General features: G+C 48.8%; 1 protein-coding gene and 1 long non-coding RNA gene across 13 annotated transcripts in view; one reads left to right on the forward strand and one right to left on the reverse strand.

Moving 5' to 3' along the window:
• Positions 1 to 24,946, reverse strand: part of LOC110569577 (ATP-binding cassette sub-family C member 6-like) — a 56,916-nt gene that overhangs the window by 2,576 nt on the left and 29,394 nt on the right. For 2 of the 9 annotated variants that reach the window (XR_010344332.1, XM_064381742.1), the window contains exons 6-9: positions 22,631 to 22,761; positions 21,000 to 21,156; positions 18,910 to 19,073; positions 12,646 to 13,843 (exon numbers count right to left, since the gene is read on the reverse strand). Coding sequence is in view for 5 of the 9 variants with exons in the window: in XM_064381742.1 (XP_064237812.1) it covers positions 19,009 to 19,073; positions 21,000 to 21,156; positions 22,631 to 22,761 (353 nt within the window). In the remaining 4 variants the exon portion in view is untranslated. Of the gene's footprint in view, positions 1 to 9,072; positions 11,379 to 12,645; positions 13,844 to 18,909; positions 19,074 to 19,952; positions 20,051 to 20,999; positions 21,157 to 21,562; positions 21,830 to 21,948; positions 22,587 to 22,630; positions 22,762 to 24,946 lie in introns of those variants that run through there. The other 7 variants (XR_010344334.1, XR_010344331.1, XM_064381737.1 and 4 more) reach the window with 7 other exon arrangements.
• Positions 7,044 to 24,211, forward strand: LOC105720976 (uncharacterized). Of its 4 annotated transcripts, none has more exons than XR_010344343.1 (7): positions 7,044 to 8,556; positions 9,118 to 9,214; positions 10,309 to 10,422; positions 11,003 to 11,076; positions 13,561 to 13,681; positions 15,539 to 15,713; positions 16,606 to 24,211. It is a non-coding gene; the product is annotated as an uncharacterized LOC105720976 (long non-coding RNA). The 4 variants fall into 4 exon arrangements; XR_010344345.1 differs by having other exon boundaries at positions 17,521 to 24,211; XR_010344344.1 differs by having other exon boundaries at positions 10,334 to 10,422.

A 24,946-nucleotide genomic window follows, 5' to 3' on the forward strand; every position in this document is an offset into this window, starting at 1 on the left:
GAGGTACTGTTTTGTGTCTGGGCTTCCAACTCAATTCAGTTGATTTTTCTGTTTATTCTTGTGCCAGTATCACACTGTTTTGATTACCATTGCTTTGTAATAAGATTTGAAACTGGGATGTGTGATCCTCCAGATCTGGAGTTATTTTTCAGGATGGGTTTGGCTTTTCAGGGTTCCTTGAAATTCCATATGAGCTTTCCCACTTCTGTCCCGAGGCATTTGGTATTTTCATAGGAATGATGTTGAATCTGTAGATTGCTTTGTGTAGTTTGGCAAACTTAACAAATATGGTCTCTAAATCCATGAACGTGACGTGTTTTTACATTTATTTGGGCTTTGTTTAATTTCCTTGATTAATGTCTTACAGTTTGCCCCATCTAAGTCTTGCCCTTTGATTACGTTTATTCCTAAACGTATTATTGCTATTGGTATGATTTAAAAGTGGAATTTTTATAATTTTGTTTTCAGATTATTCATTGCTAGTGTATACATATAAAATGGATTCTATAGCCAGGCACGATGGCTCACACCTGTAATTCCAGCACTTTGGGAGGCCGAGGCAGGCAGATTACCTGAGGTCAGGAGCTCAAGACCAGCCTTGCCAACATGGCAAAAGCCTATCTCTACTGAAAATACAAAATTAGGCAGACCACCGTTGATTTACTGGGATAAAAAATCATGTTCATGGTGTTTGATGCTTTCACAATGCTGTTGGTTTAAATTTGCTGTTATTATGTTGAAGATTCCTAAGTCTCCATTTCTGAGGTTGTAGATCAGTCCTTGATGTGGCATGGCGCTGAGTAGGATAGAGAAGCATGGGATTGTGAATAGACTGCGGTTAGCGTTTACAGATTTAGTGTCAGGGCATCACAAAATCAGGAGATAGCGGTTTAAGGGTTAAGAGTTTACCAATTGAATATTATAGTATAAGGGCTGCGAGTAGGAGGTTCCGGTTGGTGGTTGGGAGCTGCGTAGTAGAGATGAGTGGAGAGATCAGGTGAGTACAGGGTTAGGTTGAGAGGTCAGGATTATGGTGAAGGGTTAGGGTGAAAGGGTTTGTGAGGTTTAGGATTAGCGTTACAGTAAGGGTTAGAGGAAGTTTAAAGTTAAGTCTGAAGACTATGCTGAGTGAATTTTTGCATAAGTTGTACAATATGCATCCATGTTCATTTTATTTCCTATGGTTTCCAGTTAATTGTCCCTTCTTCATTTTTAGAAACACATGGGCGAGTGGGCTCCATGTCAGTTTGTATTTCCAGAACGATGGCCCTGAACACTTCTCCCTCTGACTTTAAGGGCGAGTGCCCACTGCCAGCGCCAGCACGAGGGCCCTGCAGTGCCCCCGGCTGCCAGCAGAGGGTGCGCGAGCCCTGCTTTTCTAATCCCGGAGGCCACAGCGTCCTGCCCGTTTCCTCGGCGCAGGCCCCTGCGGGTTCTCCTCAGCACAGACCACGGGACGCCCCTCACTTTGGGACACCTCGAACCCACATCCACGGTGAGTAAAATCTTTCCCGTTTGCCGCCGTGACTGCTGAGGGGCAGAGACCCTTCGTGTAGAAAATTAGAAACCAAAAACCACGGTGAATCCAGCGCAGCCAAGGTTGTTTCTCTGCACCCAAGGCGAGGCGGCCACGGGTCCGTGCTGCAGGCTTGGAACAGAAATGCAGCATCAGGAGAGCAAATAGAACAGCTGCCACACTGATAAGAGCCCCTTATAATACCAGTAATGCTCCTTCTGTGGTGCTGGTGTGGCACCCATCATACAGACGTCACACCCGTTAGGGGAACGCAGCAGTCGCCGCGCAGGTCCGATCCCGGGAACACGCATGTGTCCCTCAGAACACACATCCGGAAAGACTGTTACACCGTCAGACTCAGAGCACACAGGTGATGCTGTCAGAGTAACCCAACACCTGTCACACTCATATAACCCCCAGAAGACGCTTGTGTCCCTCAGGGTGCACATATCACCCAGAACACCCGTGACACCGTTAGACTAACAACCATCACACGCATATAACCCAGGGAACACACACGTGTCCCTTAGAACACACGTATCACTCAGGACGCGAACATGGTCTTTGGAGCGTCTGCAGCTCCCAGTGTGGGACCTTCCGGCTCTCGCGGGGGCACTGGGTTCACCGCCTGTGCCAGGCTGGGTTTGGGCTGGATTCGGCGTCTGTGACGAAGTGTGATGTTTCTGCCTTTCTGACATGATATTGACAGGGTTGTTTTAAAAAGTAGTTGACTTCCCAGTAACCTCATGCATCTGGGAAACCGGCACCTGCAGTTGGTATGCCTTCTCCTTTCTCTCCGATTCCCCAGCAGTTACTGCTGTGCCAGATTTGCAGCTTCACACAAAATACTCCCGTGTGTTTCACCAAAAGAAGAAACTCCTCCAGGTGACCCCCACATACCCTCAAATCAGGAAATACACGGTTCCTTTTTCTTTTGTTTTGTTTTTGAAGACGGAGTGTTGCTCTGTTGCCAGACTGGAGTGCAGTGGTGCAATCTCAGCTCACTGCAACCTCCACCTCCCAGTTTCAATGGATTCCCCTGCCTCAGCCTCCCCAGTAGCTGGGATTACAGGAGTGCGTGACCACGCCTGACTGATTTTTTGTATTCTTGGTAGAGATGAGGTTTCCCCACGTTGGCCAGGATGGTCTTGATCTCTTGACCTCGTGATCCTCCCGCCTCGGCCTCCCAAAGTGCTGGGATTACACGTGTGAGCCACCGTGCCCGGCCAAAAATACATGATTTCTATGTGAAAGTCCAGTCCACAGACCTGCTTCACTTCACTGCCTGCCACAGTTGGCAGAAAAATATCTCTTTCCATGTTGGCCCAATTTTCCTTTTTGGGAATTTTTCCTGACACTCAATTTTTTTCTTTCTTTTTTTTTTTTTTTGAGATGGAGTTTTGCTCTTTCTGTGCAGTCTGGAGTGCAATGGCACGATGCCTGCTCACTGCAGCCTCCACCTCCCAGGTTCAAGAGAGTCTCCAGCTTCAGCCTCCCGAGTAGCTGGAATTACAGGCATCCACCACCACACCTGGCTAATTTTTTGTATTTTTAGTAGAGATGGGATTTCACCATGTTGGCCAGGCTGGTCTCAAACTCCTGACCTCAGATGATCCACCCACGTCGGCCTCCCAGAGTGCCGGGATTACAGGCATGAGCCACCATGCCCAGCTGACCCTCTCAGTTTTCACAGCCTTGACAGATGTAAAGAGTGGAGATGATTCCACGTCGGGTCTACTCAGCCTTTCCTTCTGAACAGGTGCAGACCCCGCATTCCCGGTAGGAACACCCTGGCCTGGTGCCGCGCTCTGCTCAGTGCAGCCCACCTGGAGGATCTTCCATCCCACCACCACCGGCGATCTCACTTGGTAATGTCAAAACATTTATTTACAGTCACAGATTTCATCCTGTCAAGCTCTGGATTGAAGTTTGCCAGGGGTTTCCCAATGGCCTTAGAACCATGGCCTCCAGACCCTGCGTGCTCCTGCCTGCTGCCCTCTCCCATCCAGTCTGCTACAGCTGCCTGCAGTCCACCTGTGGGGACGCGGGCTCCCGGGTGTCTCAGCGTGGATTTTATATGTGTTCTCCCAGCCCGTTGACCCAGTGATCACCTTAGGTTTTCAAGGCTTTGTCAAGACGAGTTCTTAAAGTCATAGCAGTTATGTTATCTAAAAGTAGAACAGTTAATAATGTGATTTTTCTAAAGACAAGGAAATAATCCATTATTTATTAGATTATCAGTGAGATGACCCTCAATTTTTTTGTTGGTTTTGTTTTTTGGATATGGAGTCTCCCTGTGTTGCTGAGGCTGGAGTGCAGTAGCACAATCTCTGTTGACCATAGCCTCTACCTCCTGGGTTCAAGCGATTTTCGTGCCTCAGTCTCCTGAGTAGCTGCAACTACAGGCACCCAGTGCCACACCCAGCTCATTTTCGCATTTTTAGTACAGATGGGGTTTCACTGTGTTGGCCAGGCTGGTCTCAAACTCCTGACCTCGTGATCCACCTGTCTCAGCCTCTGAATGCGCGAGGATTACAGGCATTAGCTAGCACGCCCAGCCTATTTTTAACTTTTTAGGGGAATACCAAACTATGTTAAAAGTAGGATGCACTGTTTTATATTCCACGTAAATTATTTAAAGGTTGTGATTTCTCTCCGACCTTGCCAACACTTGCCTTTTACATTTCTTGGATCATAGCCTTTCTAGTGTGTGTGAAGGAGTATGTCACTGTGGTTTCAGTTTAGATGGCCATAGTGATAATGGTATTGATCATCTGTTTATGTGCTTTCCATTTGCATCTTATTGAAGGAGTATGTGTTCAACTGTTTTTCAATTTTATAAGTTTGTTGATTTTGTTGATGAGTTATTCAAATTATACATTGTGGTTAAGACTGTTGTGAGATATGTAATGCACAAATTCTTGCTTTCTGTGTGTCTTTTCACTTTCTTTCTTTTTTTTTTTTTTTTTAGGTGGAGTCTTGCTCTGTCGACCCGGCTGGAGTGCAGCAGCACAGTCTTGGCTCACTGCAACCTCTACCTACCGGGTTCTCCTGCCTCAGCCTCCTGAGTAGCTGGGATTACAAGTGTGCATCACCACACTCTGCTAATTTTTGTATTTTTAGTAGAGATGGAGTTTCTTAATGTTGGTCAGGCTGGTCTTGAACTCCTGACCTCAGGTGATCCACCCACCTCAGCCTCCCAAAGTGCTGGGATTACACATGTGAGCCACCCTGTCACTCCCAGGAATTTTGTTTTTCTTTCCTTTTTTTTTTTCCTTTGAGATAGAATCTTGCTCTGTCAGCCAGGCTGGAGTGCCGTGGTCATATATAGGCTCATGGCAGTCTCTGCCTCCTGGGTTCAAGCAATTATTCTGCCTCAGCCTCCCAAGTAGCTGGGAATACAGATGCGTGCCACTATGCCCAGGTAATGTTTGTATTTTTAGTAGAGACGGGGGTTTGCCATGTTGGCCAAGCTGGTCTTGAACTCCTAACCTCAGGTGATTCTTCTACCTCGGCGTCCCAAAGTGTTGGGATTACAGGCATTAGCCACCATGCCCAGCCTTTCTTTTTTGAGACAGGGTGTTGTGCTCTCGCCCCGGCTGGAGTGCAGTGGTGCCATCTCGGCTTACTGCAACCTCCGCATTCTGGGCTTAGGCAGTTCTCCTGTCTCAGCCCCTCCAAAGTAGCTGGGACTACAGGTGCGTGCCACCATGCCTGGCTAATTTTTGTATTTCTAGTAGAGACGGGGTTCTGCTGTGTCGTCGTGGGTGGTCTTGAACTCCTGGACTGAACTCGAGTGATCCACCTGTCTCGGCCTCCCCATGTGCTGGGATTACAGGCATTAGCTAGTGTGCCTGGCCTATTTTTAGCTTTTTGAGGAAATACCAAACTATGTTAAAAGTAGGATGCACTGTTTTATATTCCACGTAAATTATTTAAAGGTTGTAATTTCTCTCCGACCTTGCCAACACTTGCCTTTTACATTTCTTGGATCATAGCCTTTCTAGTGTGTGTGAAGGAGTATGTCACTGTGGTTTCAGTTTAGATGGCCATAATGATAATGGTATTGATCATCTGTTTATGTGCTTTCCATTTGCATCTTATTGAAGGAGTGTGTGTTCAACTGTTTCTCCATTTTGTAATTTGGTGGTTTTTGTTGTTGAGTTATACAAATTTCACGTTGTGGTTAACAGACTGGTGTTAGATATGTAATGCACAAATACTTTCTTTTTGTGGGTTGTTTCTTCACTTTGTTTTCTTTTTTTGAGATGGAGTCTTGCTCGGTTGCCCAGGCTGGAGTGCAGTTGCGCAATCTCGGCTCCCTGCAACCTCCACCTCCCAAGTTCAATCCTCCCACTCAGCCTCCTCAGTAGCTAGGATTACAGGCAGGTGCCACCACACCTGGCTCATTTTTTTTTTTTTTTTGTACTTTTAGTAAAAGCAGGGGTTCACTATCTTGGCCAGGCTGATCTCGAACTTCTAACCTCAAGTGATCTACTCACCTCGGCCTCCCAAAGTGCTGAGATTACAGGCATGAGCCACCGCACCTGGCTGCACCTACTTTAGTATTTATTCTTCATAGTGCTTTCCACCTGATGTGCTGTCTGTGTTGCTGGTTTATGGATCGCCTGTCTCTCTCCCCCTCATTAGAATGACGGATCCATTCAGAGAGCAGAAACTTTGTTTTGTTCATTGCTGTTTCCCCAAAGCCTAGAATCCTGCTGGGGATATGATAACCAGGCAGTAGCTATTAGTGGAATGAACGAATGTAAGAACGAATGAATGGCCAGGTGCGGTGGCTCATGCCTGTAGTCCCAGCACTTTGCAAGGCTGAGGCGGGCAGACTGCTTGAAGTCAGGAGTTCAACAACAGCCTGGCCAACATGGTGAAACTCCATCTCTACTAAAAATACAAAAATTAGCCAGGCATGGTGGCGCACCTGTACTCCCAGCTACACAGGAGGCTGAGGCAGGAGAATCGATTGAACCCGGGAGGTGGAGGTTGGACTGAGTGGAGATCATGCCACTGCACTCCAGCATGGATGAAAGAGCGAGACTCTGTCTCAAAAATAAAGAATGCGTGAAAGATGAAGGCCTAGGTAGAAAGAATGAGTGTGAGTAATCAATAGTACACAAGGGAAATCATAGTGAATGAGAATTTATTTGTAAATTTCAGGATAGCTAGAAGAGAAGGATTGTCGTGTTCCCAATACAGAAAATAACTATTTGAGGTGATGACTATTTCAGTTACCCTGAAATGATCATTACATACTGTCTACATCAGGGGTCCCCACACCCCTTGGCCACGAATCATAACAGTCTGAGGCCTGTTAGGAACTGGACAGGCAGCACAGCAGGTGAGCAGCGGGCAGGCATATGAGGCTTCACCTGTTTACAGCCCCTCTTTATTGTTCGCATCACCACTTAAGCTCCACCTCTAGATCAGTGGCAGCATCAGATTCTCATAGGAGCACAAACCCTGCCATAAACAGCACATGCAGGGGAACTAGGCTGCATGCTGCTTTTTTTTTTTTTTTTTTGAGATGCAGTCTCGCTCTGTTGCCAGGCTGGAGTACAGTGGTGCATTCTTGGCTCACCGCAACCTCCGCTTTTTGGGTTCAAGCGATTCTCCTGCCTCAGCTTCCTGAGTAGCTGGGATTACAGGCACATACCACCATGCACAGCTAATTTTTGTATTTTTTTTAGTAGAGACGGAGTTTCACTATGTTGGCCAGGCTGGTCTTGAACTCCTGACCTCATGATCCACCTGCTTTGGCCTCCCAAAGTGCTAGGATTGCAGGCATGACCCACCACGCCCTGCAGCTGCATGCTTTTTATGAAAGTCTAATACCTGATGATCTATCACAGTCTCCCATCACCCCCAGAGGGACCATCTAGTTTCAACAAAACTAGCTCAGGCTCTCACTGATTCTGCATTATGGCGAGTTGTGTAAGTATTTCACTATATTTCACAATGTAATAATAATAGAAGCAGGCCAGGCACAATGGTTTATGCCTATCATCCCAGCACTTTGGGTGGGTGAGGTGGGAGGATAACCTGAGGTCAAGAGTTCGAGACCAGCCTGGCCAACATAAAACCCCAATCTCTACTACAAATACAAAAAATCAGCCAGGTGTGATGGCAGGCACCTGTAATCCCAGCTACTTGGGAGGCTGAGGCAGGAGAATTGCTTGAACCCAGCAGGCAGAGGTTGCAGTGAGCCACGATCATGCCATTCCACTCCAGCCTGGGTGACAAGAGCAAAACTCCATCTAAATAAGTAATAATAGATGTAAAGGGCACAATAAATGTAATGTGCTTGAATCATTCTGAAACCACCCCCGTGCCCCCAGGTCCATGGAAAAGTTGTCTTCTACAAAACCGATCCCTGGTGTCAAAAAGGTTGGGGACCACTGCTCTACAGGTCTCAAAATATCACCTGTGCCCCTCAAATGGGTACAACTATTACATATCAATAAAAACTAAAATCAATTAAAATTCAAAATTTTAAAAAAGTAGGACTGAAAAGGTACCACTGGATCACAGAATAGGGAAACGAATGATGTCCTCGTTAAAGGTGGTCTCAGTGGAGAAAGGGAACAGAAGTTGGACTCAAATGGATACAGAGAGTGAGTAGGGAGACAGAGTAGCTTGGGAAGCACAGGTAACTCCAGGAAGTGTGCTGCGAAGGGGAGGATGGAGGGGATGCTGGCTTGGCAGTGACTGCCTTTGAAGTTGAGCATGTCCCCAGGGGACAGGCATGGGGAGCTACACCTCACCCTGATGGGCAGATGTGCCCCAACCTGCTCCTGCCTGGGCTCCCCAGTTTCACCCTGTAGATGCAGACATAGGACACTGTTTCTTTTGTGGCCACAGGGCATGAATCTCTCGGGCGAGAAGCAGCAGCAGAGCCTCACCCGGTCTATGTACAGAAAGGCAGCTGTGTACCTGCTGGATGACCCCTGGTGGCTCTGGACGCTCACGTCGGCCAGCACATCTTCAGCCAGGTCATCAGGCCTGGCGGACTACTCCAGGGAACAGTAAGTTTGGGAACATGTGTCAGAGGGCACAGGGCAAAGGCAGAGGATGCCCTTAGCATCCAGTCATAACCCAACTTTCTCTCACGGCCCCCTTCCACTTGAGTCCAGTTTTCCTCTTTGTATTGGTCAGTTTTTGCTATGATGATGCTACATAACAAACAACCCCTCAGATTCCATCAGCTTACAACAGCAGCTGTTTCTTGCTTATGTGTCTGTGGTTTAACTACTACAGCTCTGCCTTGGATGATTGGCCCGGGTGAGGTGGACTCCTTGTCCTCTTGAGACAGGCTGAAGCGGTCCCCTCTGTTTCTCTGTTTGGAAATGCTATTTTCAAGAAAGATAGCAGGAGCACAAGAAGGGAAGCTCTCCCCACTCTCCAGGGACAATACGCCCACCCCAGCCCCCTGCTCCAGGAGGCTGGCCAAGCACATGTAACTTTTCTCATTTTCTTTCCCCTTCCCTTCCTTCCTCTTTCCCTTTCTCTCCCTCCCTCCCTTCCCGTCCCTCCCTCTTTCTCTCCCTTCTTTCCTTCTTTTGACGGAGTCTTGCTCTATCACCTAGGATGGAATGCAGTGGTGCAATTTCAGCTCAGTGCAACCTCTGCCTCCCAGTTTCAAGTGATCTCGTGCATCAGTTTCCCAAGTAGCTGTGACTACAGGTGTGTGCCATCATACCTAGCTCATTTTAGTATCTTTAGTAGAGACAGGGCTTAGCCATATTGACCTGGCTGGTCTTGAACTCCTGGCCTCAAGTGATCCACCTGCCTTGGCCTCCCAAAGTGCTGGGATTATAGGCGTGAGCCATGGAAGGTGGCCATATGTGTGTTAACTGCTAACCCTTCCCTGCCCAGACACAGATTCTCATGACCCACACACTCCACATCCTGACCCAGGCTGACTGGATTGTGGTGCTGGCAGATGGGGCCATTGTAGAGATGGGTTCCTACCAGGAGCTTCTGCACAAGAAGCGGGCCGTCATGAGTCTTCTGGATCAAGCCAGACAGCCAGGAGATAGAGAAGGAGGTACTAGGTGGGCTTTGCTGATTCTCCGTGCCTGGCTCTTGCCACCCTTGGGGAAAAAGGCCCAAAGGGTCCTACTGGCAAGAGTGGAGTGCTCTGGTCACACCCTCCCTGCAGGCCCATGCCCAGAAGCAGACGGCTCTCCCATAGTTCACCTCTCTCCAAGAAGAGCCAGTAATACCATCTACGAGCCAGGGGCTGTGCTAAGTGCTTCTGTAAAAACACTATTTCATTTGATTCTCAGAGTGCCCTCAGAGGCATGTGAAGTTACTGCTGTCGTTTTACAGATGAGCAGAGAGTTAAATCAGTTGCCCAAGGTCACCAGGTTAGAACCTGAGTGGGTCCAACTCCAGAGTCTATGCTTGCCGTTGCTATGGAGACAGCACAAGAAGGTTTTGGTGCCTAGAAAGCTACAACATGCCAGCTAGAGTTTCTAATAATCCAAAGAACACAAAGTCCGCTGGATACATGACAAGGTTCTGGAAGTAGAGCTGCCAAGCCAAGCTCACCCACAATGAAAAGTAGCAACTTGCAGCACATCACATGTATTAGCTCACTGAATCAACATGATGCCCCTGTGAGGCTGGGACTAGAATCATTTCCATCTCATAGATGAGGAAATTGAGGCCCAAAAGTTAAGCAACTAGTCCCAGGTTACATGGCTTATAAGTGGCAGCACTGGGATTTGCACCCAAGCAACTTGATTCCAGAGAATGTGTTTTTTAATCACTAGGCTTTTTCTCATCCCTGCATGACAGAGCAAGGACTCACCCAGGTCTCCCTCAAGCTCAGACTTTGTCTCTTCTGAGAACATCTGCTTAGGATTGGCCAAGCCTGGCTAAAAACCGTAAGTGTTGATTCACAATGTCCCAGTCCTGAAGCTTGAAGCTAGAACTTGCCTGTTTGTATTGGTCAGCTTTTGCTGCAATGATGCTGTGTAACAAATAGCCCCCCAGCTCTCAGTAGCCAATGCTAGCAGTTATTTCTTGCTTATAGGTCTATGGTTAAACTTCTACAGCTCTACCTTCAGTTACTGGCCACACCTGGGGGATAGTGGTGGGGAGGTGTCCTTCCTGGGAGGGATGGTACCTGAGGGTAGGTGGGAGTTAACCAGTAAAGAGCATTCCCGACACAAGGAACTGCTTGAGCAAGGCTGTCAGGAGAAACAAAGATAACTATACAGTGTTCACTGCTGTTTTTCCAACCTCAAGTTCACAGCAGGTGCTCATGGAAAAACTGAATGAATGAGTGAATGCCTGAATGATGTTCCTGGAAGAACTCAGAGTGGGGCGTTGAGGTTGCTGGAGAGGTGGCAGGAGCCAGAACAGGGAAAATAGATGGTCAGTGCAGTTAAGGCCACATGGTCAGTGGGTGTCAAAGTGAGTATCTGGACCATGTAGTGTGACAGGACTCTCCTGACCTTGCAGAAACAGAACCTGGGACGAGCACCAAGGACCCTAGAACTCCTCTGCAGGCAGGAGGCCAAGCTTAGACCTGAGAGGTGAGTCCACCATGGTGCCACACTCAGAAAGGCACGGGCTGAAGCTGATGTAGCTGAAGGGACCACCTGTGTCTCGGGCCCTTAGGGGGCAACCAGCACCATTATGGATGGAGCACCTGCTGAAGTCCCCCCATGGCGCCCTCCTGAGGGATAATTCACCAGAATCGGTCCAGTTGGCCAAGATGATTAGGTCCCCATAGGGCCAGTTCATGGGATGAACAGATGCCTTCCAGCGTGATGGATGTCTTCAAGGGGGCCAAGCCAGCTTGCTGGAGTTGTAGCAATGCCGCAGTAGGGCAGGGCTGGTGCCAAAGAAAGATCCTCCCCTTAGTTGTTAGCTACCATGCCAGGCCCGGTCATTTATGCTTTGACAGGTGGGTTATGTTCAGGGCTTGGGTCTATACACACAGCATCGCTTGCTGTTGGCCAGAACACATAGACAAGAGGCCAGGAGGAGGCCTGCGGTCCCCATTTCACTCAGCTCCCTCCAGCCGGGACACAGCTGAGCTCACTGAAGCAGAGGGACCTGCTGCCTCCTACTCTCCCCTCTTAGTGAGCGGGATCTTAGGAAGCAGAACCACAGGCCACTGGTACCAGGTGCTTCGAGCTTAAGTGCCTTCTATATAGGGGTGCAGGGTAGCAAGGATCCTGAGGGGCCTCAGTCCCTGGGGATCACTGGGGCTGACCCCCATCCCAGCTAGCCACCCTGAGGACACTTCTCACACACTGACCAATCCCACCATCTTCACGGTGCACAAGAATCCGAAGTAAGATCAGATGGATAGGTAGTCATGTTTAGAGAAAACCTTTAGATACATTACGGCTGGGTGTGGTGGCTCACGCCTGTAATCCCAGCACTGGGAGACAGAGGCAGGTGGATCACCTGAGGTCAGGAGTTCGAGACAAGCCTGGCCAACATGGCCAAACACTGTCTCTACTAAAAATACAAAAATTATCCAGGCCTGGTGGTGCACGCCTGTAGCCCTAGCCACTCGGGAGGCTGAGGCACAGGAATTGCTTGAACACACGAGGTGGAGGTTGCAGTGAGCAGAGATTGTGCCACTGCACTCTGGCCTGGGCGACAGAGCTATACTCCATCTCAAAAATAGTAATAATAACGTCTGTCAAACTTAATGTGTCTAAAGTTTTGTTTCGTTGTGTTTTGTTTCTGAGACAGAATCTCTCTCTGTCCCTTAGGCGGGAGTGCAGTGGCACGATATCGGCTCACTGCAACCTCTGCCTTCTGGGTTCAAGAGATTCTCGTGCCTTAGCCTTCCAAGTAGCTGGGACTATAGGCATGCACAACCAGGCCCAGCTAATTTTTGTATTTTTAGTAGAGACAGGGTTTTGCCATGTTGGCTGGGCTGGTCTTGAACTCCTGACCTCAGGGGATCTGCCTGCCTCGGCCTCCCAAAGGGCTGGGATTACAGGCATGAGTCAAGGCACCTGGCTGACAGAGGTTAATTGAGTAAAGAATGATCCGCACATCATGCAGCCGCTGAACCAGAATATGGACAAAAAAAGGAAGGTGAAGGACAGAAAACAGAAGTGAGGTCAGAAACAGCCAGATTGGTTACAGCTCGGCGTTTGCTTTATTTGAACATGGTTTAAACAGTTGGCTGCCTTTGACTGGCTGAAATTCAGTGATTGACACATGAGTAGGTTGCAGTCTGTTTGTGTAGGAGTCCAGTTAATTTACAGTTCACTATGTACGGGAAAACCTTTAGGCCAAACCTAAAATATGTTAGGAGGCAGTTTTAGGCTAAACTTAATAGCAGGTAGGTAGACAAGTATATGTAGATATACAGATATGTAGAGGAATGGATAAATGAGGGGGTGGATAGATATTACCCCATCTGGACAGCTGAGAAAACAGAGGCACAGAGGTTAAGTCAGCTCACTCATCCACAGATAAGACTTTCAAAAAGTCTTCAACATCTGAATTGTGCATAATTTATATTCTGTCAGTTGGACTGACAAATCTGATGGTAAACAGTAGGGGCAAAACAATTGCACCAAAGCTTAAGCCAAAATGAAAATTCTGAGAACAGGATGGGTGCAGCGGCTTATGCCTGTAATCCCAGCACTTTGGGAGGCTGAGGTGGGCGGATTGCTTGAGCTCAGGAGTTTGAGACCAACCTGGGCAACATAGCATGACCCCATCTCAAAAAAGAAAAAAATAAGAAAATTTTGAGAACAGAGTTCCAATGGTGGGCAAACTAAGTTCATCCTGTGAAATGGCATCAGAAGAATGGGCTTGCTTGACTCTGGGGTAATAGATGGCATTTAGCTGGGTACCACACAGGAAGAAGGGAAGTATGATGCCAGGTCAGTATTCTGTTGGATGCATGAAAGACTGAATGAATGAATGAATGAATGGAGAGTATACCCTAACCTCAGTGGCTATCAGTGGGCCTGAAGGTTGGGCGTATACACCCCGCCACTGGGAGAGCCGCTGACTTCATCTTTATTTCCTCTAAACAGGTCCATCGAGTCAATCCTTGAGAAGGACCACACCACTTCATTAGCCCAGAGAGGGGTTCCTCTAGATGACCCTGACAGGACAGCATGGCCAACAGGAAAGGACAGCGTGCGATATGACACGGTAAGCACCAGCCTGACCCACCCCCTCCCCACCCACTGCTGCCACCCACAAGGACCCAAGTCCTCCCACCAGATGTAGGGCAGTGGTGATACTCACCTTTCTTGAGCACCTACTTTGTGCCAGTAGAATTCTAGACCTGTTTTCTTAATCCTCACAACCACTCTAAAAAATAGATAGGATAGCTCTGTTTTAGACATACATAAAAAGTCTTTTAAAATTTATTTTTGGGAGAGTGGCTCAGTCACTTACCCAGCCTGGACTGCAGTGATGTAATCACAGCTCACTTGCAGCCAAGTTAAAAGACTTATCTGTGTCCTCATAGCTAGCCTGGGACTCAAATCTAGGCCAGTCTAGGTGTGAAGCTTGTCCTGTTTCTCTTCTTCTATACTGCTACGTACCTCCACCCACCTACTTACCATCCCATCATCCACCCACTCATTTAACTGTCATCCCATCCATTCACCCACCTACTCGTTTATCCAACCCATCCATGTAACCCAGCTAACAATACATACCAACCACTCCCTCACCTACACATCTGTTTAGCTGTTCATCCATTCATTCACTCATTCATCCACATACCTACCTACCCACCCCCTCGTTCATCCAGGAAACACACAATGCCCACTATGTGCCAGGCTAAATCTGGCGGAGACTGGATACTAGTGAGGATAGACAGAGAGTAAATAATTAGGCTAATAAGCAAGCTATATCTGATAACAGTAAGTGCTATAAAGTACGAATGGCCAGGTATGGTGGCTCACACCTGTAATCCCAGCCCTTTAGGAGGCTGAGGCAGGTGGATCATGAAGTCAGCATTTTGAGACCAGCCTGGCCAACATAGTGAAACCCTGTTTCTACTAAAAATACAAAAAAAACTAGCTAGGCATGTTGGTGGCCGCCTGTAATCCCAGCTACTTGGGAGGCTGAGGTAGGAGAATCGTTCAAACCCAGGAGGCGAAGGTTGCAGTGAGCCAAGATTGTGCCATTGCACTCCAGCCTGCGAGACAGTGTAAGACTTCATGTCAAAACAAACAAAAAAAAGGAATGATCAGGCGCAGTGGCTCACAGCTGTAATCCCAACACTTTTGGAGGCTGTGGTGGGAGGACTGCTTGAGGCCAGGAGTTCAGGGGTGCAGTGAACTATGATCATGCCACTTCAATCCAGCCTGGGTGACAGAGTGAGATCCTGCCTCTTAAAGAATGATGAAATGGAGACAAACTAAGGGTCACAGGTGGTGTGGATAGGATGCTCTGAGAAGTGACATGTGAGCTTCCCCAAAGAATGTGTGAAGGCACTAATCATACAAAGAGCAACAGAAAGAGTACTCCAGGGCAGAGGAAGCAGCAGGCACAATGGCTCCAAAGTAGAAGTGCTTTAGGGTGCCAGAGAAAGGGGTCCCATGAGGCTGGCAGGCAGTGAGTGGGCGCGAGATAAGAATCTTGGAATTTCCGTTTCTTTGAGATGGAGTTGTACTCTTGTCACCCAGGGTGAAGTGCAATGGCACAATCCCGGCTCACTGCAACCTCCGTCTCCCATGTCACCCAGGCTGGAGTACACTGGCACAATCATGGCTCACTGCAGCCTTGAACTCCTAGGCTCAAGTAATCTCCCCACCTCAGCCTCCCAAACAGCTGGGACTATGGGTTTGTACCACCATGCCTTGTTAATTTTCATATTTTTAAAGAGATGGATATGTTGCCCAGGCTGATCTCAAACTCCTGGCCTCAAGCGATCCTCCCTCCTCGGCCTCCCAAAGTGCTTGGATTACAGGTGTGAGCCACCACACCTATCCAGAAGAGTTTTCTTGAACACCCACCATGGGTCAGGCATGCTCATTAACCTCCATTTCACAGATAAGGAAGCTGAGACACAAAGAGGTTTGGCCACTGGTTTAGGGTCCTGCTGCTACAAATCTGAAGTTCATGCACAGTTGCGGCCAGACGGGAGTGTTGAAAATATCCATCTAATCCTATCTTGTCACTCGCCTGTCCATGGCTATCTCTTGCTCTGAGAAGAAATTCCAGCCAGGTAGGTGACTCACACCTGTATAACCAGCACTTTGGGAAGCCAAGGCGGGCAGACCACCTAAGGTCAGGAGTTTGAGGCCACCCTAGACCAACATGGTAAAACCTCATCTCTACTAAAAATACAAACGTCAGCCAGGCGTGGTGGCAGGTGCCTGTAATCCCAGCTACTTGGGAGGCTGAGACAGGAGAATCGCTTGAATCTGGGAGGCGGAGGTTGCAGTGAGCCGAGGTCACACCACTGTAGTCCAGCCTGGGTGAGACTGTCTCACAAAAGAAAAAAAGAAAAATTAGGAATACTAACTCATTGGGGATCATACAGGAGATGGGGGTTCTCAGGCTAGCCGGGGCCTGTGGGGGAGATGGAGCTCCTGGTGGGAGGAACAGAGGGAGAACCCGTGGGGTCTTCGTGGTGGTTCCCTCTGCCTATTGGTGTGTTTTCTGAGAGCCTTGCCTGGCCTCAACTCACCCCTCCCTCCAGGGGCTCTTTCTGCCTCCTGTGTGCTACAGGTGAAGGCTGCAGTGTACCTGGCCTACCTGTGGTCCATGGAAACCCATCCTCTGCCTCTATGCACTCTTCCTCTTACTCTACCAACAAGTGGCCTACTTCTGCCAGGGCTACTGGCTGAGCCTGTGAGCAGACAACCCTGCGGTGGGCGGGCAGCAGACATAGGCAGTTTCTCAAAGCATGGCCCAGGATCAGCAGCAGTCTCACCTGGGGACTAGTTAGCAGTGTACACTCTCAGGCCCCAGCCCAGGCCTACTGACTCAGACACTATGTGGGTCAGCCCATGAATCTAGGTTTTAACCCTCCAGATAATTCTGATGCACACAAATATTTAGGAACCACTGGCTTACCTCTGTTTGGTCTCATTTTGCACATACTCTTTTTCCAGGGCAGGTCTGATGGCCACTAGCCAACATATCATCTCACCTTAGCAATTCAACATGTAAAATGTTTCTCCAGCTCATTAGTCAAATATTAATCCCAGAGAAGGTTCTGATTGGCCCTTTGTGGATGCTGTATGCATCTCTGAACTCATCACAGTAACTGAATGAATAGTAGACTCTGATAGGCTAGGCTGTGTCATGTGACCACCTCTCTGATCAGGTCCCATGATTGACAGTACCCCAGCCCCTTCCCACAGGAAACCAGAATAATAGAAGAAGAAAAGACGAGATAGATAAAAACCCTGGCTAGGGCCCGGCATTGTGGCTCACACCTGTAATCTCAGCACTTTTGGAGGCCGAGGCAGGCAGACCATGAGGTCAGCAGTTTAAGACCAGCCTGACCAACATGGTGAAACCCTGTGTCTGGTAAAAGTACAAAAATCAGTTGGGCATGGTAGTGTGTGCCTCTACTCCCAGCTATTCAGGAGGCTGAGGCAGGAGAATTATTTGAATCCAGGAGGTGGAGGTTGCAGTGAGCCAAGACTGCACCACTGCACTCCAGCCTGGGTGATGGAGCAAGACTCCATCTCCAAAAACAAAAAAAAAACAAAACGAAAAAGAAATACCTGCTACCATCCATGATGAAGAGGATCCACCCACTGGGTCTGTCACTAGGAATAGGGACAGTGTTGAATGAATGGCTTAGTGAGCCAGTGAGTAAGGCAAACTCCCAAAGGCCAGAGGCCATCGTGCCACGGACATCACCTTGTGTAGCCCATGAGGATGTTGAGCCGGTGGGCAATGTTGAGGACACTGCAGCCTTTGAACTGCATCCGGATGGTGGACTGAATGAGGTCGCCCATTTCCACGTCCACGGCCACCGTGGCCTCATCCAACACAAGAATCATCTTGCTCAGCAGGGCCCGAGCCAGGCACACAAGCTGGTGCCGCGTGACACCTGACCAGAAGAAAAAGACCAGGAGACAGTGTTGGGTCAAACCACCCCAACCCTGAACCTAGGCACAGGCTGGGAGAAGTGAGACGAGACACTCTGTGTTCCTTGACCAGGAGAGCCCGTCCACTCCCAACATCTGTGCCTGCAGCAGACATCACTGATCAATCTGAACGCATCTCCTATTCAGCAAGATGCAGGTTCAATCATTCTCAAAACAGTGGCTTACACCTATAACCCAGCACTCTGGGAGGCCAAGGATCACTTGAGGCCAGGAGTTCAAGACCAGCCTGGCCAATGTGGTGATGCTCCATGTCTATTAAAAATGCAAAAATTAGCTGGGCATGGTGGTGGGCATGTGTCATCCTAGCTACTTACGAGGCAGAGGCAGGACAATTGCTTGAGCCTGGGGGTGGAGGTTACAGCTGAGATTGTGCCACTACACTCCAGCCTGGGTGACAGAGACCCTGCCTCAAAAACAAAAAAAGTCCTCATATCCATGCATCCCTATCCAACTGTGGGGCCAATGACAGTTGCTTCTGCACTCAGACATGTACCTTGTTTTGGCCAATGGGACGTGAGCAAACATAAGGCCAGCCAGGAGACTACTGCGAGATGCACGTGACACTGTCTACACTCTTGTACCCATCATCGCCATGACAACATGCCCAAGCTGGTCTGCTGGAGAATGAGGAATGCACACGTACCCTTCTTGCCCCACCTGAGGCCAAGTAGATCAGCGACAGCCAGCTGATCCCGAGACATGCTGTGAGCCCAGCCAACTGCCTGACTGCCCTCGCCAGGGAGCAGAGACCGCTGCTTTATGGTTGAGCATGACTGAGACTTTGTGGTTGGTTGTCGTGGAGACGGATAACCAAACCAGAAGCAGGCACTGACGAAGAACACCAGAGTAGGACCCCAGAGGTTCCCCTGCTGTGCCAGGCATTAATGCTCGAGTTACTGGGTCATGGACACATCTCCAGTATCCTGGGAGAAGGACCAAGACAGCTGGGGACTTGGGGGGCTCAGAGCAGTGCTAGTGACCAACTGGTACAGAAGCCTTTCTATAGCTTAACAACTGATGGCCACTGTCAACTGAATGGAGCTGGTGTGTATAAAAGGAAACGCATTGTCCATCCTGGTTATTATACCTCATGGTACAAAGGCCTGAATTAAGACCCATTTTACAGATACAGAAACTGAGGCTCCAAGAGCTGAAGGGACAAATGGGACATCTGCAGCACAACTAGTACTCAAATCCAGGTCTGACATACATCTGGACAGAATATTCAAACACCCCTACTGAGGTGGCATCTAGCAGACCTTATCTGGTGTTCCTCAGTCTACCCCCGCCTACCTGAGGTTCTCTCCGCCTTCTGCGCACTCGTGGTCCAGCCTGTCGGGAAGGGCAGACACCAAGTCCTTCAGGTGGGCCAGCTCCAGGGACGTCCAGACTTCATCTGAGTACTGGCTGAATGGGTCCAGGTTCATGCAGAAGGAACCCGAAAACAAAACAGGGTCCTGTTCAGAGAGAAGAGAGTGGTGGCATGTGATGCCTACGTCACGCTGACATGGACGGAGAAGAGGTGAGACATAAGGACTTCTGGCCAGGACTGGTGAAGGTGGGGTTTTAGAGCTCCTTGGAATCACTGTTTCTGGTGATGTTAATAATGGAGAAAAAGGCCAGGTGCAGTGGCTCATGCCTGTAATCCCAGCACTTTGGGAGGCCGAGGTGGGCACTTCACTTGAGGTCAGGAGTTCGAGACCAGCCTGGCCAACGTGGCGAAACCCGGTCTCTACTAAAAATACAAAAATTAGCCGGGTGTGGTGGCATACACCTCTAGTCCCAGCTACTCAGGAGGCTGAGGCAGGAGAATCACTTGAACCCAGGAGGCGGAGGTTGCAGTGAGCCGAGATCAGGCCACTGCACTCCACTCTGGGTGACAGAGCAAGACTGTCCCCCACCCCCCCAAAATAAATTCGTTAATAATGGGAAAAAAGTCTGGAAAATCTGAGTGTGGCAGAATAAGACAGATTTCCTTCCTTGAGCCTTCAATATGCACATGGGTTGAGAACCTTCCAGAAGAAGTGAGAGGTAAATACTAATGGTAAAGTCCTGTGGATTTCTGTCCTGCACCTTCAAAAGAGAATCTTCTAAGAAACTTCAGAGAAGATTACACTCGAAGGCAACATATTAAGGAATCCACCTGCAGGTATTGATCTAGAAAATCCTTATTTTGGTCAGGCATCTTGGCTCACCCCTGTAATCCCAGCACTGTGTGTGGGAGGCTGAGGCAAGCAGATCACCTGAGGTCAGCAGTTTGAGAACCAGTCTGTGTAATATGGTGAAACCCCGTCTCTACTACAAATAGAAAAGTAGCCAGGCATGGTGGCGTGTACCTGTAATCCCAGTTACTTGGGAGGCTGAGGCAGGAACATCACTTGAACCCAGGAGGTGGAGCTTGCAGTGAGCCGAGATCGCACCACTTCACTCCATCCTGGGAGACATAGTGAGACTTTGTCTCGATTAAAAAAAAAAAAAAAACTTTTTCTTACCAAATACTGCATGTTCTCACTTTTACGTGGTAGCTGAACTCTGGGTATTTGTGGATGTAAAGATGGGAACAACAGAACTGGAGCCTCCAAAAGTAAGGAGAGATGGAGGAGGGTAATGGCTGAGAAACTCTCTCTCGGGTACTCGGTTCAGTATTAGGGTGATGAGATCCATAGAAGCCCAAGGGTCAACAGAACACAATATACCCACGTAACAAGCCTGCACGTGCGCCCCGTGATCTAAAATTAAAAAAAAAACATTCTTATTTCTTGTCTAGTTCTTAGAAGGGTTAGAGATTCTCAGTCTGACTCTGACAAGAGAGAGAGAAGACAGTGTCTTTCTCGATTTTTCTAGATGCTCAAAAAACTACCACTTGCGAGGACAGGAAGTCGGGAGTGATACTCAGTGCTTTTCCACATTGTTAATCATATGCTAAAAGGAAATTCAGGGAAGCAGCAGCACAGCCTCATCAATAAAAATAACGAAGGCCAGGTGCGGTGGCTCACGCTTGTAATCCCAGCACTTTGGGAGGCCAAGGTGGGCAGATCGTTTGAGCTCAGGAGTTTAAGAGCAGCCTGGACAACATGGTGAAACCCCATCTCCACAAAAAATACAAAAAATTAACTGGGTGTGGCGGCATGTGCCTGTAGTCCTGGCTACTCAGGAGGCTGGGGTGGGAGAATCGCTTGAGCCTGGGAGGCGGAGGTTGCAGTGAGCCGAGATCGCATGGAGACGGACTTCAGAAAAAAAAAAAAGACCCTGTTTCAGGAAGAAAAAAAAAATGAAGCAGGGCCGCATGTATGTTTGTCCCAAAACTAAATATACATCACTGTTAGTGCAATCATAGGGCATGCCACCCCTGGCTCACCCCCTGGGTGGCACCCAGACCCCACCTGGGGGTTGAAGTGATCTTGAAGCAGAGGTTGTGCAGGCCGATCTTGGCGATTTGATGTCATCAATGATGATCGCTCCTTTGGCAGACTCGTTGATCCGAAAGAAGCCCAGGGTCAGGAATGACTTCCCTGCTCCAGTCCGCCCCATGATGCCAACCTGCAGGATAAAAGGGACCAGGTGTGGTGGGAATGCTGGCATCTGGACTTGGCCCTGCCCCACAGTGCCCTTATCTCTGCCCTACCTTGGGCATCGGTCATCTCGTCAACGCAACTCCACACCCCCTCCCTCACCCACTGCCCAGAGACACTCCTTTAAGGGTGTTGTGGCCAAGGGTCAAGAAGGACTCTCTTCCCTTTGCCAGGCTCCCAAAAGGAATTCCTCAGCTTTTTATAGGTTACTAGAGACCTCAAAAGAGACACACAAGAGGCAGAAGGAATTTCCAACAAAGCCCTATTTGTTTCGACTCAGTAACTATTTACTAGTAATTAGGTATTTCCTCATTTCTCCACACTGTTTTTCACACCTCTGATGGTGAGTTTCCCCTCATGAGCTGTTGAAATACCTGAAAGATTCAAGCAGATCTTCTTGCCCTTTGCCATGACCTGGTCTCTACACGTCCTCCTTTGAAGGAATTAGTTTCTCCAGTTAATGGCCAATAATGACATTCTTCATCTCCAATTCTCCCTGGGCTCTTGAGAGATGGGCTTCCTCTACCCTCCTACAGGGGTGTCACAGAGCAGCATGCGTGCAGAAATTCTCATGACATAACATGAGCCATGAAGACTTAGCAAGGGCCAGGCGCAGTGGCTCATGCCTATCATCCCAGCACTTTAAGAGGCCAAGGCGGGTGGATCGCCTGAATCAGGAGTTTGAAACCAGCCTGGCCAACATGGTGAAACCCTGTCTCTACTAAAAATACAAAAAGTAGCCAAGCTTGGTGGCATGTACCTGTAGTCGCAGATACTCAGGAGACTGAAGCAGGAGAATCACTTGAACCCGGGGGATAGAGGTTGCAGTGAGCCGAGATGATGCCGCTGCATTCCGGCCTGGGCAACAGAGCAAGACTCTGTCTCAGAAAACTACCCCCTCCCCCCAAAAAAAACTTCCAGGGGCCAGGCATGGTGGCTGACTCCTGTAATCCCAGCACTTTGGGAGTCTGAGGTGGGCACATCACTTGAACTCAAGAGTTCCAGACCAGCCTGGGCAACATACTGAGACCCCATCTCTATGAAAAATACAAAAATGAGCTGGGCATAGTGGCACATGCCTGTAGTCCCAACCACTTGCAGTCCCCCGGCTTGGGAAGTTGTGGTTGTAGTGGGCTGAGATCACACCACTGCACTCTAGCCTGGGTGACAGAGTGAGACCCTGTCTCAAAAAAAAAAAAAATATTCCAAAACGTATCTGTGGGGCTCATTTGGTCTCTGGGCTATCAGTTCACCTAAAGCTTTCACTTCTACAAGTTGGATGCGCTCTAACGACTTTTACTGCCACAATCCACTCCCAACCCCTGCAACAGCCATTCAAGCGGAAGTGTGGAGCTGTGAGTGACACGGCAGATGCCGCAGCTAGGTTCATCCACCTGGTGGCGTCCTGTGCCCAACTGGTAATGGTGGTGAGGTGTACCCACCTTTTCCCATTGATGTGCCTGAGAACAAAATCCAGGTCTTCTCGGTAGCACCGGTGGTAGTTCCAGAATTCCACTGGGCCCAGCTGGAGCCAGCTGCTGGGCGGAGCTGTTTCCTGGATTTGCCAGGGTGCCTTTGATCACAGCAGAGGGAGAGAGTAAGGAATTCCCAGTCCATCCCAGAAAGCTGTGACTCCCCCAACCTCCCCTCCCTCTGACTCACTCTGCTGCCCAAGGTGGCCTCCCAGGCCTTAGCACTGGGGGTTTGCTCTTCCCCATGTGACCCCCCTGCATCTTGTGGATCTCTGATCGACGTGGAGAGTGCTCAGGCCCGCATCCCTCTGTCCCCTCCCATGCTGCCTTCTCCTTCAGAGCACTGCCCGCCTCCAGCCCTCTCAGGGCTCATATACTCGAGTGTATTCTGTCTCCCACGCTCACTGCACCATCCACTCAGTGAGGACAGGCTCTAATTGTTCACCGCTGTATCCCAGGGCTCAGAGCACATAGTAGGTGCTCAATAAATATTTATGGACATAACAAGAGTGACACAGTTGCTAATATAGAGGGTGAACCAGTGGTAGAAGGCACCGAAACTGAGGGAACATCATCATCTCTCAGTAGGTCTGCGAAACCCTTTGTAAAGCTGTCATCTCTCTGTAATAGATAATGGCTGACTAGACCATAGTTCACTTTTGTCGCCAGAATTAATCTGCTGGTCATGTTCACCTTTCTCTTAAAATAACTGTACAACTGACTTGTATCGAAATGGTTCTTTTTATTTTTGTGAAGTGGAGTCTCACTCTGTTACCCAGGCTGGAGTGCAGTGGCGTGATCTCAGCTCACTGCAACCTCCGCCTCCCGGGTTCAGGTGATTCTCCTGCCTCAGCCTCCCAAGTAGCTGGGATTACAGGTGCCTTTAACCACGCCCAGCTAGTTTTTGTATTTTTAGTAGAGACGGGGTTTCACCATGTTGGCCAGGCTGGTCTTGGACTCCTGACTAAATGATCCACCCCTTAGTCTCCCAAAGTGCTGGGATTACAGGCGTGAGCCATGGCGCCCGGCCACAGATATTGTTCTTAATATGAACATAGTAGGTAATCTTTTTTAAATGTTTTCTAACAAAATATAAATGTTGCCCCAGATTTTTTTAACCTCAAGGAAATGAGTAACAGCTTGTCAGAGACTTCCTATAGAAGAAACAGTTTTTTAGATAACTATCATTAGGGTGGATAAGGCAATAATTTCAGAATAGCAACTAGCAGTACATCTTACCCATATCTTTAGGCTGATGCCAAGTTTTAAGGGTACAGACAACAGTGCGATGTTTTTATGCACAGACTGGCTCTAGGTATTTGAGGAACACAATACAGAGATTTAAAAATGTGATTCTGTAAAATCTATGCTGTGTTCTCTGTTTCTCTAAAGTGTGTGTGATTTGTTCCTCACACTGCAGTGAGTGAAAAAGAAACAAAACAGTAACATAAATCTTGGAGTATGTTTCAATGTTGGGTGAATTTTTCTTTTTAGACACCAATAGAACTTGTTTGATAAAAAAAAAAATTTTAATAAATATTTATGGACGGAGTCAATGAAATGAGTGGTCTTCTCTGGAAAGGCACAAGAATAAAAGTAAGTTACCCTGGCTGCCCGCCCCGGCAGGAAGGCAAGGATAAAAGCAGGGACTGTATCACAGTGCCTCGTCATCCTCACAGCACTCCCATGTGGAGGGTCCTTCAGTTATCCCCAGTTTACACACAAGGGGACTGAGACACAGGGAGGGGAGGTAGCTTGCCAAGAGAAACGCAACTCTGCTTCTGAAAAGCAGTCCAGTTCAGCATTTCCTGAGACCCACAGCTGGATGTGGCGTGGGCCAGGTTCAGTGGTTTTAGCCTCAGAGAATGCACATCCCTCCAGGGCACACACAGGTGCGGAACCAGGCTGGTGAGCACATGGGCAAGCTCAGGAGCACGGCAGAGGGCATGTAACAAGAAAACATCGGGCACCTTTTAGGCAAGATATTCAGCCCTTTTGTGGATGTGCTATAAAATAACAGTGTAGCTGGGCATGGTGGCTTATGCCTGTAACCCCAGCAGTTTGGGAGGTGGAGGGGGGAAGATCTTGAGGTCAGGGGTTCAAGACCAGCCTGACCAACATGGTGAAACCCTGTCTCTACTAAAAACACAAAAATTGGCTGGGCATGGTGGTGGGAGCCTGTAATCCCAGGTATTTGGTAGGCTGAGGCAGGAGGATCACTAGAACCCGGGAGGCAGAGGTTGCAGTGAGCCAAGATCATGCCACTGCACTCCAGCCTGGATGACG

This window comes from Aotus nancymaae, unplaced genomic scaffold, assembly GCF_030222135.1.
Source record: "Aotus nancymaae isolate 86718 unplaced genomic scaffold, 86718_ANA_hifiasm-v0.15.2.pri h1tg000028l, whole genome shotgun sequence".
NCBI lineage: Eukaryota > Metazoa > Chordata > Mammalia > Primates > Aotidae > Aotus > Aotus nancymaae.